General features: G+C 35.1%; 1 protein-coding gene across 10 annotated transcripts in view; it reads right to left on the minus strand.

Annotated features, from left to right (window-relative positions):
* The window catches only part of LOC581450, a 47134-nt gene extending 31981 nt beyond the window's left edge, over positions 1-15153 (minus strand). For all 10 annotated transcript variants that reach the window (XM_030977295.1, XM_030977303.1, XM_030977302.1 and 7 more), the window contains exons 1-2: positions 14886-15153; positions 192-281 (exon numbers count right to left, since the gene is read on the minus strand). In XM_030977295.1, the coding sequence (XP_030833155.1) occupies positions 192-281; positions 14886-14978 (183 nt within the window). In that variant the 5' untranslated portion in view covers positions 14979-15153. The remainder of the gene's footprint in view (positions 1-191; positions 282-14885) is intronic.
* Between the last annotated feature and the right edge of the window lie 780 nt (positions 15154-15933).

Below are 15933 nucleotides of genomic sequence, written 5' to 3' on the forward strand. Positions count from 1 at the left end.
ATGATGCTGCTACCACTCGCTTAATGGCACAACTAAAAATGTGATGCCTCCTCTTAAAAGGAGTCCTCTTACTGCAGTTCTGTTCACAAACTCCTACATGTATAAATGCTCTTATTATGCTCATATTATGCAGTTTCTGGGTTTACAAATATGATCAAAAACTATTGGACTACAATTCCAAATCATTTTACCTTAGCAGACCCTTGATCTCTCTGGGGTATCTTCGTTGTATAGATGTGAATCTCGTTGCCTAGCAACACCATCCATCTCTTCTCATAGCCCTGTAAATATTGTAAAACCAAGAAACAAAATTCGTCAATAATGGGTAAACACCATATATGTAATATTGTCTCTTTGGAGCAAGAAGAGCATTAACTCTGTATTCAAGTATATGAGTTAACATCAATCTGGCTTCAAACTGAAAACAAACTAAGGATATATAACTAAAGATAAAATACATCACCTACATGTACCACAAGGCATAAACAGCTGATCACATTTTTAATCCCCAGAAAATGAATTTTAAAATAATACTTTTTCCATTCTATCATAATGGTATATTTATTCAAAATCTGTCTTCCAGCCTAGGTTGAATTGTACCCATTTTTTACAAATAAAAACAAAGGCATATAACAATACATAACAGTACAAAACCAAGATATTATAAGGAAATAAAAAATGATACATGATTTTAGCATGGTAAATGTGAATCATAAGGAACATCATTGATATTGATATAATTGAATTTTAATTTTCCATCTGAAGGAAAAGAGAAAAGAAACAGCAACAGTAGAAGTCGTTGATAAAAAAAACGGAAAAGATAATACATACAAATACATGTATTCAGATTCTTAAAAGATACCTAGGGATCTCTATAATCTTCTCTTTGAAATGTAAACTAAAGGTGAGCCGATAATGAAATGCAATGTGAAATTTCAAAAGACTTGCACAATTTACCATTTTCTTTTGGAGCAAAAAGAAAATGAAAAAGGGACTTCCCCTTCTGTTTCCTAAACTCATGATTGCATGAGATCCACACCCCTCTCCTCTCTCTCTCTCTCTCTCTCTCTCTTTCTCTTTCTCTCTCTCTTACTCTCTCTACCTCTCTCTCTCCCTCTCTCAATCTACAATTCACTTGCATCAATACAAAGTCTCAAATCCTGTAAATGAATACAAAATAAATACATTTCAAGGTAAACAAGTTTTATTTTTAGACATGTTATGACAAAATAATTCAAGCACTACAGGTATACAAATACAAGCGATTATCCTTCTTTTTTTAAAGGAACTTGTTTATACATTATAACTTATATTACAATTACCTTTTTTTTAATGAAGTAATGTGTTCACTTTTTGTAATTGATAGCATAGCAGATATATAAGTACTTCGGCTTGGGGGGGGGGGGTAAATGCCCCTAGTGCCCCCCCCCCTGGATCTGAGAGTATCAATACACTTACAAAGTTTACTGATTACAAAAAAAATTCTCTTTCTTGATAGAAATTCAAGATGATTACCAGTAACCCAGTTTGATTTTTCTTCATTAACTCATGAGAATGTTAACAAGCCAGTTATATGCTTTTCAAGATGCTCCCATTTCAGATATTCATTATATGTTTGTGTTTGGAATATCATATAACATTGTTCTTTTATCTTGACATGGAAATAAATGAATAAATAATTTTTTTCTTTAAATGGAGACTGTTCATTCTTACATTGTTCTTTACTTAGGTTTTTTCCTTTGGAATATGAATCATGGAACGTATAATGAAGTACCTACTTATTAATTCTACCTTGAATCAGGTCGACAGTTTTGATACAAATACAGGACTATAGTCACTCATTCTTTGACCATAGACATTCATATTGTATTTTTAATTTCTACTTCCTTAATATAAACCAGTCCAATCTAATGATGACTATGTATCCTTATTGTATTTTTCTACGTTTACTTCTTGTGTTGTATATATATTTTTTCAACCTCAGTTGACGTAAAAAATTGAAAATATATATATATATTCTTTAAATAGCAGAGTTTTTTAGTTAAACAGACAATGTCAAATCAAATCAAATTCTTTAAAAAGAAAGATATTTCAGAGTTGGTATCATCACCATCATTGAATTATGTTTAGTTTACTGATATCAAGATGAATAAACAGTGCTAAGGGGCAAAAGATGTGAATGTGTATGCCCCCCCCCCCCCCTCACCCATTGAATCTGCCAAACCTTCAATACAGATAGCAGAGTAAAAATACTTAAAGTCTACTAATTCCAGACTTAACTACCAGTATTGTTGTTTAACTTATTTTTTCAAGAAAGTTAACAAAACTCTTAATTTAAAAAAAATAAATTATTTCAATCAAAGACTTAATTTAGAATTTTCAGTATCGGTATGTCAATTGCCAAAGACTTTTGGATTCTCTTAAAGAAACTGCTCTGACTTGCATTATCTAGTGACATATTTATCATTTCAATCCAACTGACCTATTTTGGGGCCACTTACGTCCGTCCCATCAAGAGTTTGAGACCAAGTAGGCATGACAAGTGACTTGACCCTTCATAATTTGACCTAAACCTTCTTTCAATTTCAAGCCAAGTGCCTTCTTTTTAGAAACTCAACCAATCTGTCAAGTGTATATAGAGTTAACACACCATCAATCAGATTAGAATGTAACCATTTAGTATCAAATTTTATTAATGCAGGTTTTGATTGATTGGATAGAGATTTCTGTGTTGTGCAATTGATGGAGCTTGAGCTGAAGGTTGTCAAACAATGGTTGACAAATTCCTTACAGTTTTACATGTACATGTAGGGAATATAAAGTCTAACCTTCTTAAACTATCATCTGTATAAAAAGACCATCTAACTTTATTAGTGACAAATATAGACCTACATGGACTACTTGTACACACCTGTATGTATATAGAGATAACATGTAGCGCTCAATTCTCTCTTGAGCTGTCTTTAGATAAAAGTTTGATTGAGTCTCAAATGACAGAATCAAGCCTCCAATTAAATTTTTTCCACAGGGGCTCTTCCAAAAAAAAAGAGCCCCCATGAGCCTTCTCACAGGGGCTCTTTAGTAATGATGGGTTTCTTTTTTAATACATATTTCCATTGAATTGGTACCCATGATATTCCTAAATTCGTTGCTATTTCATCATTATCATTTATTTACATTAGTCTGCATTTTCCCTCTTCCAACTTTACAAGTTACATTGGGTCACTGACATCCCGTGATGACATTCTCTCCATTTCTTCCTGTTCTGCACATTCCACCTCATCATTCAGAGCAACTTTGTTACATTCTTTCTTTAGTCTTTACCATATCCTTCCACAACATCTTTGGTCTTCCTCTCATCTGAATATGCTCTCACGTTTCAGTCCTTGCGATCGTCTCTACATGTAGCTCCAGCAGATACAGCGCGGCAGCATGCACACCGATACTACCGGGGCGGTATAGCCACTGCCAACGGCCGCAATGCTCTGTGAGCGTTTCGGTAATACTCATAGAGATGTGGAGATGGGCGATATAGCGCTATCTTGCGGCGAATAAGCGTACATTTGTTCTTAATATACGGCGGCCTCCAGACACCGATAAATTCGAGCGAGAAATCCTGCATGCTAACTGTAGCCCCCGAAATTTTTAAAGTATTTTTTTCCCTGCTTACTTCCATAGTTCCATTTCATTGATTTAAGGTTTGAAACTCAATATTGTGTGAAAATTATAAATTTATTTTATTATTCCGGGGGCGATCTTACGGGGGCGAATCGCATATCGCCCCCGTGTAATTTTAGCCTTTGATAGAATCGTTTGAGATCTATTTCCCATATGGAACTACATGTATAATAGCAGCATCCACTTCAACTTGTTTGCTTTTATATAAATAACTCTACTAAATCAGATCTTAAACATACATTTATTATCGATTGCAATGAAAAGAAAAATCATATCAGCATAAACATCTCATGTTTCTCTTTTAAAAGAATTGTGTTCAATTATTAGTTTCAGAATTTCTATTCATTGGATGATTTACTAAAAAAACATTTGATATTTGTTATTTGAGAGCTGAGTTGATAAGATACATGTACATGTAGCCATCTGTCAGTGACCTCGCTGTGTGGTCTAATCCCTCCTAGCCACACTAGTGTTGATAAGCTTTAAGAGATCTTATATTACATTCAATGTACATGTATACTCCTCCAGTAAATGTGTTACAATTTTGAGTTTCCATGTTTTTATAATATTCTTCACAGTAAACTTTAATATACAGTACAGTACTTTGACTCTCCATCCCTATTTAAAACAGCAAATTGTCGTTTTAAACACGTAAAGCTTACAAATTTTAGTGAAAATTCAATAGTCCAATTTTTAATCTAGTACTGCAAAACTAGCAAAACATTTCCTTTATTGAGCAAACAAAGTTTGCAAACATTTGTCCAAATTTGACTACCCTGAGGTTGCACAATGTTTTACCCCAAATTTGTAGAGTATTTCCATCCCCCACCCTCCTATTCTGACAAACACTACATTACAATAGCAACAACACAGTGGCTGGTAGTACCATGAACCTACTACATTGTTTGTACCATGCATGGGTGTACATTGTACGAGACTAGAACACAATTGTGTTTTCACATGTTATTAATTGCATCCTCTTGTTGAGTCTCGTTGAAGTTTGTAGACTTCTGAAGCAGGAAGTTAGTAGGATTAGAGATATTTAGCGTAGATGCTTGCATCCTGACTGAGACAGCAAGCTAGTACACAGTGACTTAACCAAACAGGACTGAAATCAAGCATTAGACATGTACTTGCTACATGATACCCTAATATACAAGACATGCTTCGATCATGCAACATCATACAGGGTCAAATCCATCATGTGAACCTGGAAATCTGAAGAAAACATGACATCACTCCCATCATGACTTATTCTCTGCACTCTATGCGATGCGACACGGTGGTTAAATTTAGAGCTATACTCTACTGAAAAGATGTATCACAGCATATAGCACATAACTTAGAATGAAGCTTTAACGATAAAAAAAAAGGCATTTGCCCTTGGCCTTGGTTATAGTATCTGATCTTCGTTTCTAAACAATGGATTCGATCATAAAAACAATAGCTGGTATATTATGTTTATATTACCTACGAAATTGGTTATTATATGTCTTTTCTCTCTTTTTTTGGTACAAAATAAGGGTCTTTCAGATGTTCTTCAAGCATAAAAAACAGCAAATAATATATTACCTGTACATGTATTGGACATGAAATATTGTCTGTTGAGAGCCAGAAGGGTGTTAACCCTGTCTAAAGATGATATCAATGAATGCCCCTATTGCCCTGAGCATACACCTGTACATTACCTTTGTTTTTATGGAATGGAAATGTTGAAATGCATTATATACCTGGGCCCGTCTTATAAAGAGTTGATATCAATCGTAACTATGTACATGTACACAAGAGATAGGGAACTGCAAACTTATGATTGATTGGAGGACTTGCGATTGATTTGGATCAATTGCAACTATTTATAAGATGGGGCCCAGGAGTGTAAAATCAGACAATTATTTCTACTGACAGTCTGACATATCCGTCCATTAATTTTGATTAACAAGCTACTCAATAGATTGAAACCACACTTCATCTCTAGTTTCATAACTAAATTAAGATACTATATAACACACAATTTTACTACCGGTATATTGTGTATGATAGTATATTCACCAAGACCATTTGGTTTGTGTGTATATGTACATGTATGTGTGGGCTGACATATATATATATATGCCAACCTTGACTTTTCTAGAGTTTTATCTAATATTTGTTTAGAAGCAGTCCAATACAAACAGACAAATTATTCACAGGTCAGAAAAGATAAAATATTTCCCCTTTTATCTGGCAATACATTGCACAAGTTAAGTCTTTGCAGGATGAAAAGGTGTTTTCAACTGCATAGCAAGCCAAAAACAGATAAATTAGGTTAATTATACAAGCCACAATTTCCACCAGTGTACAAGTACTTCTGGTTCAATTAAATGAGTCATTTGTTTTATACATAGTAGAAGAACATGCAATGTAAATCTTGTATACAGAACCCACTCTATCTGAAAACAGTACCGGTGGTTGAATTTTGCATCAATCTCTCTTATTTTTGTTACATGTAATTAGAAAGTTCGTCAAAATTATTATCTTCAATTTGGTATAGTGAACAATAAGATTTACCCCCTTTCTTTCTCTCACAATTAGTTACACCTCGACTGTTTAATTGTTCTACAGAGGTTTGATAGTAAAAAAAAAAGCAGGGTTAACAACTTTGCAATTGCGATGCTAACACAAATTTTCTTATCCCTGGATACATGTAGGTAAGGTGCTTAGTTCGGGACTAAAACAGCATGTGTGATAAGCAAAAAAGCATATACAAGTATGAGAAGGATCCCCCTTACACCAGGCATGATGTCAAACTAGTGATCTTACACAGCTAGGTCAACAAATGTCACTGTCATTCTGAGGAGTTCTAGTAAAATTCAACCTGACTTCTTGGATGAGTCATGATTATTATACGTTCATCCACCTGCTATTCTAGACCCAGTGGTTCCTCTACAGACAAAAACTTCCTATCTGTAGGCTTCTACTGCAGGGCTTCTGCACAGATGATAGAGGTGCTTGCTGAACAGAAATGCAGAGTTAGCCAACAATTTGGGTAGAAACCATGGCATCCTATCATGGACCTACTACGGTCCTATATTAGAATTGCATTTAGTACATATACACCTACATGTACATGTACATCTCTGTGTAGTGTGTACTAGTATTATAGCTTAATACACTTCTTGGCTTCTGAAGAAAAAATATCAAGTCTTAACAAGAGTAATATTTCATTGAATCTGATCATATAATTGAGATTTCAGATTTCTAAAAGTAATGATCAAAAGTAAACTGCTAATAGTGTGCCACAGCTTAGTATTAAATATTGGCTCTTTGTTGTACTGTACGTATCTATCAAGTACTGTAGCAAGTTACCTACCTACTGTACAGTACCTGTTCTACATTGACTTTTATAGTTACTATTGTCAATATTGATGATATATGACCAACCCTTCAGATAATATTAACTCATAATTCTTCTTATTAGCCAAGATTTGTGAAACAAGCATTTGAAAATCTACTTTTTTAACTAAACCATTGCACAATCCCTAAGGTCAATGGAAACTACTATCTTAGCTGTTCTATCCTGCAGCTAGAAATGTAAATTTGAACAGCGTAAATTGCCAAATTTATTGCTGCTATATATTCCACTTGGCGTACTCTATGTATTTGTTAAATGGCTTAGTCTGAACACCGGCCGCGTCAAGGAAAGGCCGGAGGAGGGGTTGGACTGTTATACAAATCTTCGCTCTCACTTACTACTAGTCTTGTAACTCCGTTCAGATCATTTGAATCGCTTCATGTTACAATTTCAGGAAACTCTCGCTCAATCAGTTTAGTCGTAGTATATCGACCCGAATCTGATGATCATGGGCGTCACCTACCCTTCAGTGTCTTCATGGAGGAGTTTGGTGAAATGTTGGACAGTTATCTTCTCCACCCATCAGAGATCTTACTCGTGGGTGACTATAATATATGGGTTGACGTCCAGGATGATTCAAAGGCCAGACAGTTTCTGAACCTACTATCGACATATGGGATGAAACAGCATGTCCGTGAACCGACCCACGACCACGGACATACACTTGACTTATTGATCACACGTGAACATGAAAATGTTATATCAAATGTAGTAGTGCAACCTGGTCTCTCAGATCATTTTGCTATACTGTGTAATACTACATTGGAAAAACCTAAACCTATTCGACAAAGTTTCTCAACCCGGAATTTAAAGTCTTTGGATAGGCAAAGGTTCTGTAAAGGTCTCCATGTAGCTTTATCTGTTCCTGACTTAGATTATGATGTTACATCTATGTGTATTAATTACGATTATTCTCTTAATGCCTTATTGGATCAACTAGCTCCCAGAAAAACAAGAACTATAGTTGTCAAACCCAAGTGTCCTTGGATGAATGATGATATCCGAGAGGCAAAGTGCCTCAGACGGAGACTGGAGCGTCGTTGGAGAACCACTAAAACTGAATCCGATCGGTCTCTATTTATTAAGCAGAGACAAATAGTATCTCATCTCGCTAACCAAGCGCAAAAACATCACTACACATCTGCTGTAGCAGACTGCAGTGGCGATCAGAAGCGGTTGTTTCAAATTATAAATAAACTCTTGAATAGAAAGAAAGATCAAATTCTTCCTAGTAATGTGTCTGATCAAGACTTGGCAAATCGTTTTTCTGATTTCTTTATGAATAAAGTTAGCAATATTCGTCGAATTCTTGACGCTCGTGACAGTACAGGTTATCAGTCAGTGTCAGAAAATGCCACTCCCTATTTGTCTGAATTTTTACCAGCCACAACAAGTGAGGTTCGGAAAGTCATTATGAATTCCCCACCATCTACATGTGAACTAGATCCTATTCCAACCTGTTTGATCAAAGATTTTTCTAATGAATTCACCCCATACATCACAGAGATTGTAAATTCATCTCTACATTCTGGCATCTTTCCTGATTGTCTGCAACATGCACTCATTAAACCTCACCTAAAGAAACCAAGCCTTGATAAACAAGAGCTTAAAAATTATTGTCCCGTTGCAAACTTAAAGTATCTTGGTAAGGTAATTGAACGTATAGTATCTACGCGTCTTCAGTCCAGCATAAATGACCAAAACCTACAAAACCCCTTTCAATCGGCCTACAAGGAAAACCACAGTGTGGAGACTGCACTATTGAAAGTACAAAATGACATTTTAATAAACATGGATAAGGGGAAAGTTACTGCATTAGTTCTGTTAGATCTCAGCTGCGCCTTCGATACTGTTGACCACAATATCTTAATCGACAGACTAAAAAAGATTGGCATTGGTGGAACATGTCTTCATTGGTTTCGTTCTTACCTTTCAAATCGATCTCAAGCGGTTAACCTACATGATACAACTTCATCGGTTGTTAATCTTCTGTTTTCTGTGCCCCAAGGATCTGTTTTAGGTCCCCATCTGTTTAATGTATATACCTTACCACTTCATGAGATTATCAGTAAACACAATATAAGTTATCATATGTATGCAGACGATCTACAATTACATTTTTTGTGTCTTCCTATTCAGGAACAGGTAGAAAAACGTGTCAAAGATCTTGAAAGTTGTATTCATGATGTACGAAAATGGATGAATGATTGCTATCTCAAACTAAATGACGATAAAACAGAATTTCTCTTGTTAGGCTCCAGACAACAACTTTCCAAGATTGCTATAACTCAAATACGTGTTGGTTCTGTGCACATTGCTCCTTCAGATAAGGCAAGAAATCTTGGTGTCATTTTCGATACAAGCATGTCTCTTGATGCACATATTTCAAAATGTGTGAAAGCTGCCAATTATCATCTTCGTAATCTTCGCGCTATAAGGAAATTTTTAACCCCCCAAACCACTCAACAATTGATTCATGCTTTTGTAACATCTCATCTCGATAACTGTAACTCTCTCCTTTATGGACTTCCTAAATACCAAATTCACAGACTACAAAAGGTTCAAAACGCAGCTGCCCGCCTTGTCACTAAATCTAAACGTTCGACCCATACTACTCAAATACTCAAGAAACTTCACTGGCTTCCAATAGAACAGCGTATCAAATATAAAATTCTACTACTCACCTACCGTTCACTAAATGGATCAGTCCCTGAATATATTTCCTCTCTTCTTAATATCTCTTTAAGTTCTCGTGCAGGTCTTCGTTCCTCTAATTCAACAAATTTAACACAATTAAGAACAAAAAGGAGTTGGGGAGACAGAGCCTTTACAGCTGCTGCACCCCGGTTATGGAACTCCCTACCCCATTCAATCAAAATGTCAGCCAATCAAAATGTGTTCAAAAAACAATTGAAAACCTATCTAATGTCTGAATTCCTTAGTTAAGACGTAGTGTATTTCATAATATGATGTAATTAACGTTGTTGAATTATATTTAATTATGTTAAATTATTTCGTTCAATGTACTTACCTTGTTAGGCGCCTTGAGCATCTCTTGGGGTGGATATGTGCGCATTATAAATGTTGTTATTATTATTATTAACACTGACCATTGTAAGTGAAAATCAAATAAGATCTGCTGTATTTGTCCCTGTCAAAACATTTAGAAGCTCCCTTACAAGTCCTCAAAAAAAAAAACAACAAAAAAATCTATAAAAACCTACCGATACAAAGACAAGAATATTAATAACTTACCAACACTAGGGTCTTTTCTCATAATGAGATCTACATGTACTATACATGTACATTGATCTCCAAGCAATCCCACACTTACATTTGCCCGTTTCATAAACAAAAGTCCACTCTGTCATTCAGTTGGCTTAGAAAAGCATACAAATAACAGAAGAAGATCAGCCAAAGTTTATGGGAAAAATGTGAGGAAGAAAAAGAAAGTTATGAATTTTAAAAATCATAACTTTCTTAACTTCATTTAAATCAAGCACAAACTGACAAGTCTTTGATGCAACTTTTATCCAATTTGTTCTGCATTGAAAATTCAATAAATTCAATTTTAATTAAAGAAAAAAATTAAGAAACAATTTCATTTTGTGCCCTAGAAATGTTTTTACACACCCCTATCAAGAAAAGAGCTACTTCTTTATCAACAATCATGAAAATGAAAAACTATTGAATTATTAGCACAAGGCAAATTGGAGTGGTGCTAAAAAGCTTCATAACTTGAAAATAAGTTTGAAGGTTTATATTCACATGACTAAAAAACTGTGATTTTTTTTTTTGTTAAATGGCCTCATAACTTCAACCCTATGGGTCAAGGACTACATTTGTATGTCCCAGGTAATATGATGTTTAGAAGTTACTCATACAAAAGAATTTCTGAGTTGTTGATTGCACAAGGTTGAAAAGAAAATTGAACTAAATCACAGCTCTAGGTTGTCATATTCACAGTACGGTAGGCCAATCAATTATTCCATCTTTTTTATTTATTTTTTTTAAATTGGTCTTTAGAGAAGTAGGATTTGAAGAAGGACCCGAGGTCAACTTATCACTTTTTAATCGAAAAGATTTTAACATTTCATTACAAAACCAATACACATGTATTTTAATGCTGATATACTTCAATGCTGATATCCTTAAAATGACACTTTTAATTAAACTTTTGTGAAAAGCTCTGTGAAAAAAGGTATGTGACCTATAATACAAGATTGTTATCTGACTAAATTGCAAATATCAGTTTGCTGATTATTTCAAAATATGCTCTCACAACATGTGTACAGTACCTTCTAGCAGAAACAGTTACTACTCACTATACATGTTTTTCATTCATTCATACATTCATTCATACAAATACATGTACATTTGAGTACATACATGTACATTCCTCTTTTGGGGTAGAACACCATAACAGCAAGAGCTGAATTCCATAGGGGTCATGTGTACTCACACAGTGTAGACAATGATCATGACTGCACTATTTGCTGATCAACGTCAAAATTAACCCGGAAATGCAGTACAATTCAAGTCTCCCATATCAATATACATGTACTCATGTGCATTAGGAATAATGCATCAAATATAATGCAAAACTACTTATAATACAATAATAATTCCTTTCAGTCAGACATCATTCATATTAGCCTACTATGACCTCTATAATCCGTGGCCTACAGGGGGTCACAAGGGCTTCACCTTGACGAGGGGGTACTCAAAGGATTGTGGTTACAGTTTGCTAGAAGAAAGAACAAAATGGCATACAAGGGTTTTTGCCATGTAACAATGCAGCTTACAAATCTTGATCTCATCTCAAAGTAAAGTTGATACTACTGGAATATAACTGATACTTTAGCAAACATGTACAGTATATGCAGGACTTGATACTACAGTATTGCCCAGAAAACATGGGCGCCCCAAATCTAAGTCTTGGACCCCCAATATTTTGAAGTCTTTACCTAGGGCTCATACATAGACACTGCAAAAATCCGGATCCCTTTAACCCTTTAGCAACTAAACCGCCCGAAACTGCCTCTCCTTTTACTCACTAAACCGCCCGAAACCGCTTGTCCGTTTTCAACGCGCTGTAGTATCCTTCTATGGGGTCTACCGTGATAATATACATGTACAATCCTAACGATGTCTATACACCAGTTTACGGTTGTACCAGTGCGCATGCGCAGACAGTTGACCTCTGGTCATTGGCTTTGAAACAAAGCCAATGACCCGAGGTCAGTGGTATTTATGCGTAAATTAAGATTGCGCCCATGCAAATGATGATGTGCGCGCACAATGTAGCGCGTAGGCAGTGATGTCATCATAATTTGCATGGGCGCAATCTTAATTTACGCATAAATACATGAACTTTAGGTCATTGGCTTTGTTTAAAATGGCGCACACAACCGTAAACTGGTGTATTGAATGGTGGTGGTTGAACCCGTACTGACATAGGCCAATACAAAATCAAGTTTAATGTAATCATTCAGAAAAATGACAGATTTGAAATGTTCCAAATCGAAGGCCTAAATGTTTAACAATTTTGATAAACATGTACATTTTGACAAAATGAAAGCAAACATGGAAAGGTTAAAACTTTCATTCACTATTACCTTATGTGAATGCAATAGGAAATGAGAGAGGGTTCAAAAGGGCAGTTCATCCAAATTACTTCAAAGAGGGAAATAAAAAGGAAATAATAAAGGAAATTCTGTCCCCAGACCAAACTATAGAACTAAAGTACAATAGGCACTGACATTTGAAGAGAGTACAATTGTAGGCCTGGCTTGTTTTGTTTTGTTTTGTAGTGTTATAGCATGAGTTTTTACAATTAAAATAACAAATAGGGTACTACTATTCACATGGATGGGGGTGATTAAAAATAAATTGGGTATTTTATTAGCAAGAGGAACAGGAACTAAAACCCCTCCAAATTTGGTAGTATGATAAACAAATGTTTCCCTTTTGTTGGTGAAAGATTGAAGATTGGGGTCCATCATTTGTACCAGGTTTTTTTATACTTTGAAAATGGGGGAGGGGAAGAGGGCTCCAAAGTTAAAATTCAGAGGTCTGTATGTACTGGAATGGTGTTCCCCTGTTAGTATCGAGCCCTCATACATGTATTTTATTTGATTTTTAGGGGGGCTACCCCTTTCTTTCACAATACATACATGTATTTAGATTTGAACATAGAAACTATGTGTACAGTGTACATACATACATGTATAACCTGTCTAAACCAAGTTTTTTTTTGTGTACAGCTGCTACACAGTTGCACTGTATCACTTCACTTCCAGAATGCAGATAGAAATGAAAGTGTTTTTGTTTTTAATATCAGTCTATAATCAATAATCTAATTTTATAAACAGCATCAACCAAAATCATGTGATTTGTTCTCATATTTTCATACAAAACAAAAACAAATTTTACTATTGATTTAATGGAGAGAATGAAGTTACCCTGATAACTGAAAGTCATGTGCTAACAAAATGAGAAATGGGATACTGTAGGTCACCTGAATTGTGAAAGTCTTTCAAGTATTGATTAGTAATTAATTTTTTTTCATTCTTAATGGGTAGTTGATGCAATACAAAAAATTGTGGTGCTGTTAAATTAAGCAATCAAATGAATCGCAAGTATAGACAAGAAGGTAGTTGTGTGTAACAATGACTCCTAAGTCTACTTCACTTGTTTTTGTATTGAAAAATACAGGAATGTGAACCATACAAAAAATTGTACTGCAATTTTAGGTGGTTTTCCATGTGTAAATGGTACTTACATGTGCTTGTACATTAACATAGGCCTACATTATCAAATCCTACACTACACTTTAGTGTCTTTTTATACAGTGTACATGGAGAATTGGAGATGTAAGATTTATATGTAAATGTATTACTTAATAGCTATTTTTTTTTCTTCTTCATTTGCAGTACATTGTCAGACAATACAGCAATTTAAATTAAAATGTGTATGTCAATGAGATTTCAACTCTACACCGATACTGATCTTATCAAAAAAATATTTCCATCCTTTGAGAATTATTACAAAAAATTAACAGTACAATTGCTTCAAAAATGATGAATATCACAAAATCTGGAGAAGAAAAAAAGAGATTGCAACAATAATCATTTGTTATAACTTATAGTATTCAGCAATAATGGTCATAAACTGACTGACTTGCGTCACTTGCCTAAATTAAACAACAACAACTTCGACAACAAACATTTTTTTAAATCAAGATATACGGCACCAGATATATACTGTTTAAGGACTTACTATTAGGTAACCTGTCTGTTTTCCTATTGTGCGCGATGAGATTTGCAATCACACAAAAAATATATTGCATTACCTTCCCTCACTAACCCGTAGGATGCACTTCAATCTCTGTATAGAGGCGGTCAGTGTATCCAGACATAGTCTCAGCAGAACCCCGATATCAGAGACTGAAGATTTTGGTCCACAACCGAGGAAGCTTCCAAGTTCGATGAGATTGAAATGAATCTCTTATTCCACATCCCATTATTTTACCCAATGCACATATACTCTTCTAGCGATTCCCCTGTTTCTAGTTTTCACATTTCTAAATCTCTATTTATCATTTTATGGACCATGCAACAATGCAGCTTTTCTCTCTCTCTCTCTCTCTCTCTCTCTCTTTCATTTATTCTTTCACAACTATTCATTTAACATTTAGCAATCATTCATTCAACATTTTCATATTCCATTATCAACTGGTAAAGAAAATGTTATACGGTAGACAACAAACCATTTTCCAATGAAAATACCCCTTTGTGTTTGTACAAATACATACCACTCTTTGTACTTTGACGAATAAATGTCCCTCGTAATATTTGTAGTTCTGCCAGTAAGCCAGTCTGTGATCAATTGCATTTAAAGTCGACATTTTAATCACTCGAATGGTAACATTGAATCTGAAATAAAATATTAGTCTGCAAGTTTTAACTGCAACCAATTGCAAGAATGATGCAAACGGTTGTCTAAAATCTTCAAATGTTCAGTTCCAGTTTACACACACTGCACACTCCAATGTAAGTTACTCCACGATCCACTGTTGTTCTTCAACTGTGAAGGAGGTAGACTTAACCCAAAGAAGAAGAAGAAGAAGAAGAAGTTGAGCTTCAGACTGTTTTTTAGCTGCACATAGAATTCTTGTAGAACCTTTTTACTTGCACTGTACACTCGGCACTTGACAAACACAAGGTACGATAATACGCCAACGGCGGACTGTACTATACTGGAAGAAGAAGAAGAAGAAGTTCCGAATCAATAATGGCACAGCTCAGCTCTCCAATGAACGGTGTAACAGCACGGTAGTTCCCCTTTTACTCCCGGGCGTTTCTTCCACAATGGCTTGTTCGTGATTGCGATACGGGCTACGCAGTAACGAAATGTCAATAAGTGGAATAACGTTCACAGTTTATCTGAAATTACTGCATGCTGCACCCTTCATTATAATTAAATTCGAATTGAGATTCATGGGAGCATAATCCACGTACAAGTAGTCCACAAGAATAGATTATTCGCGTTACAAGAAGCCAAACTTTGAGGCAAAACTATTGCGGAAGTTAAGGCACAAATTCAGACAGCTGTTTGCTTCATAAGCATGTGATATGGAGATGCTAGATCTTAGATCCCAAACTTTCCAGCACGCATGCACGAGTAAAAAAAAAAGACTAGCAAACTTTACGTGCTAAGACAATCAGTGCTAACTAATACCTTTTCCCCTCGAAAACAAAGACTCAACTACAGTTTCGCAGAGGACTTGGAAAGTAGGAATATATTATATGCGATTCATTAAAAAAAATATATTAAAAAAAAATCGCAGTGCATTTATTACA

The sequence above is a fragment of the Strongylocentrotus purpuratus genome, unplaced genomic scaffold (genome assembly GCF_000002235.5).
Source record: "Strongylocentrotus purpuratus isolate Spur 01 unplaced genomic scaffold, Spur_5.0 spur5_scaffold_9, whole genome shotgun sequence".
Classification (NCBI taxonomy): Eukaryota; Metazoa; Echinodermata; class Echinoidea; order Camarodonta; family Strongylocentrotidae; genus Strongylocentrotus; species Strongylocentrotus purpuratus.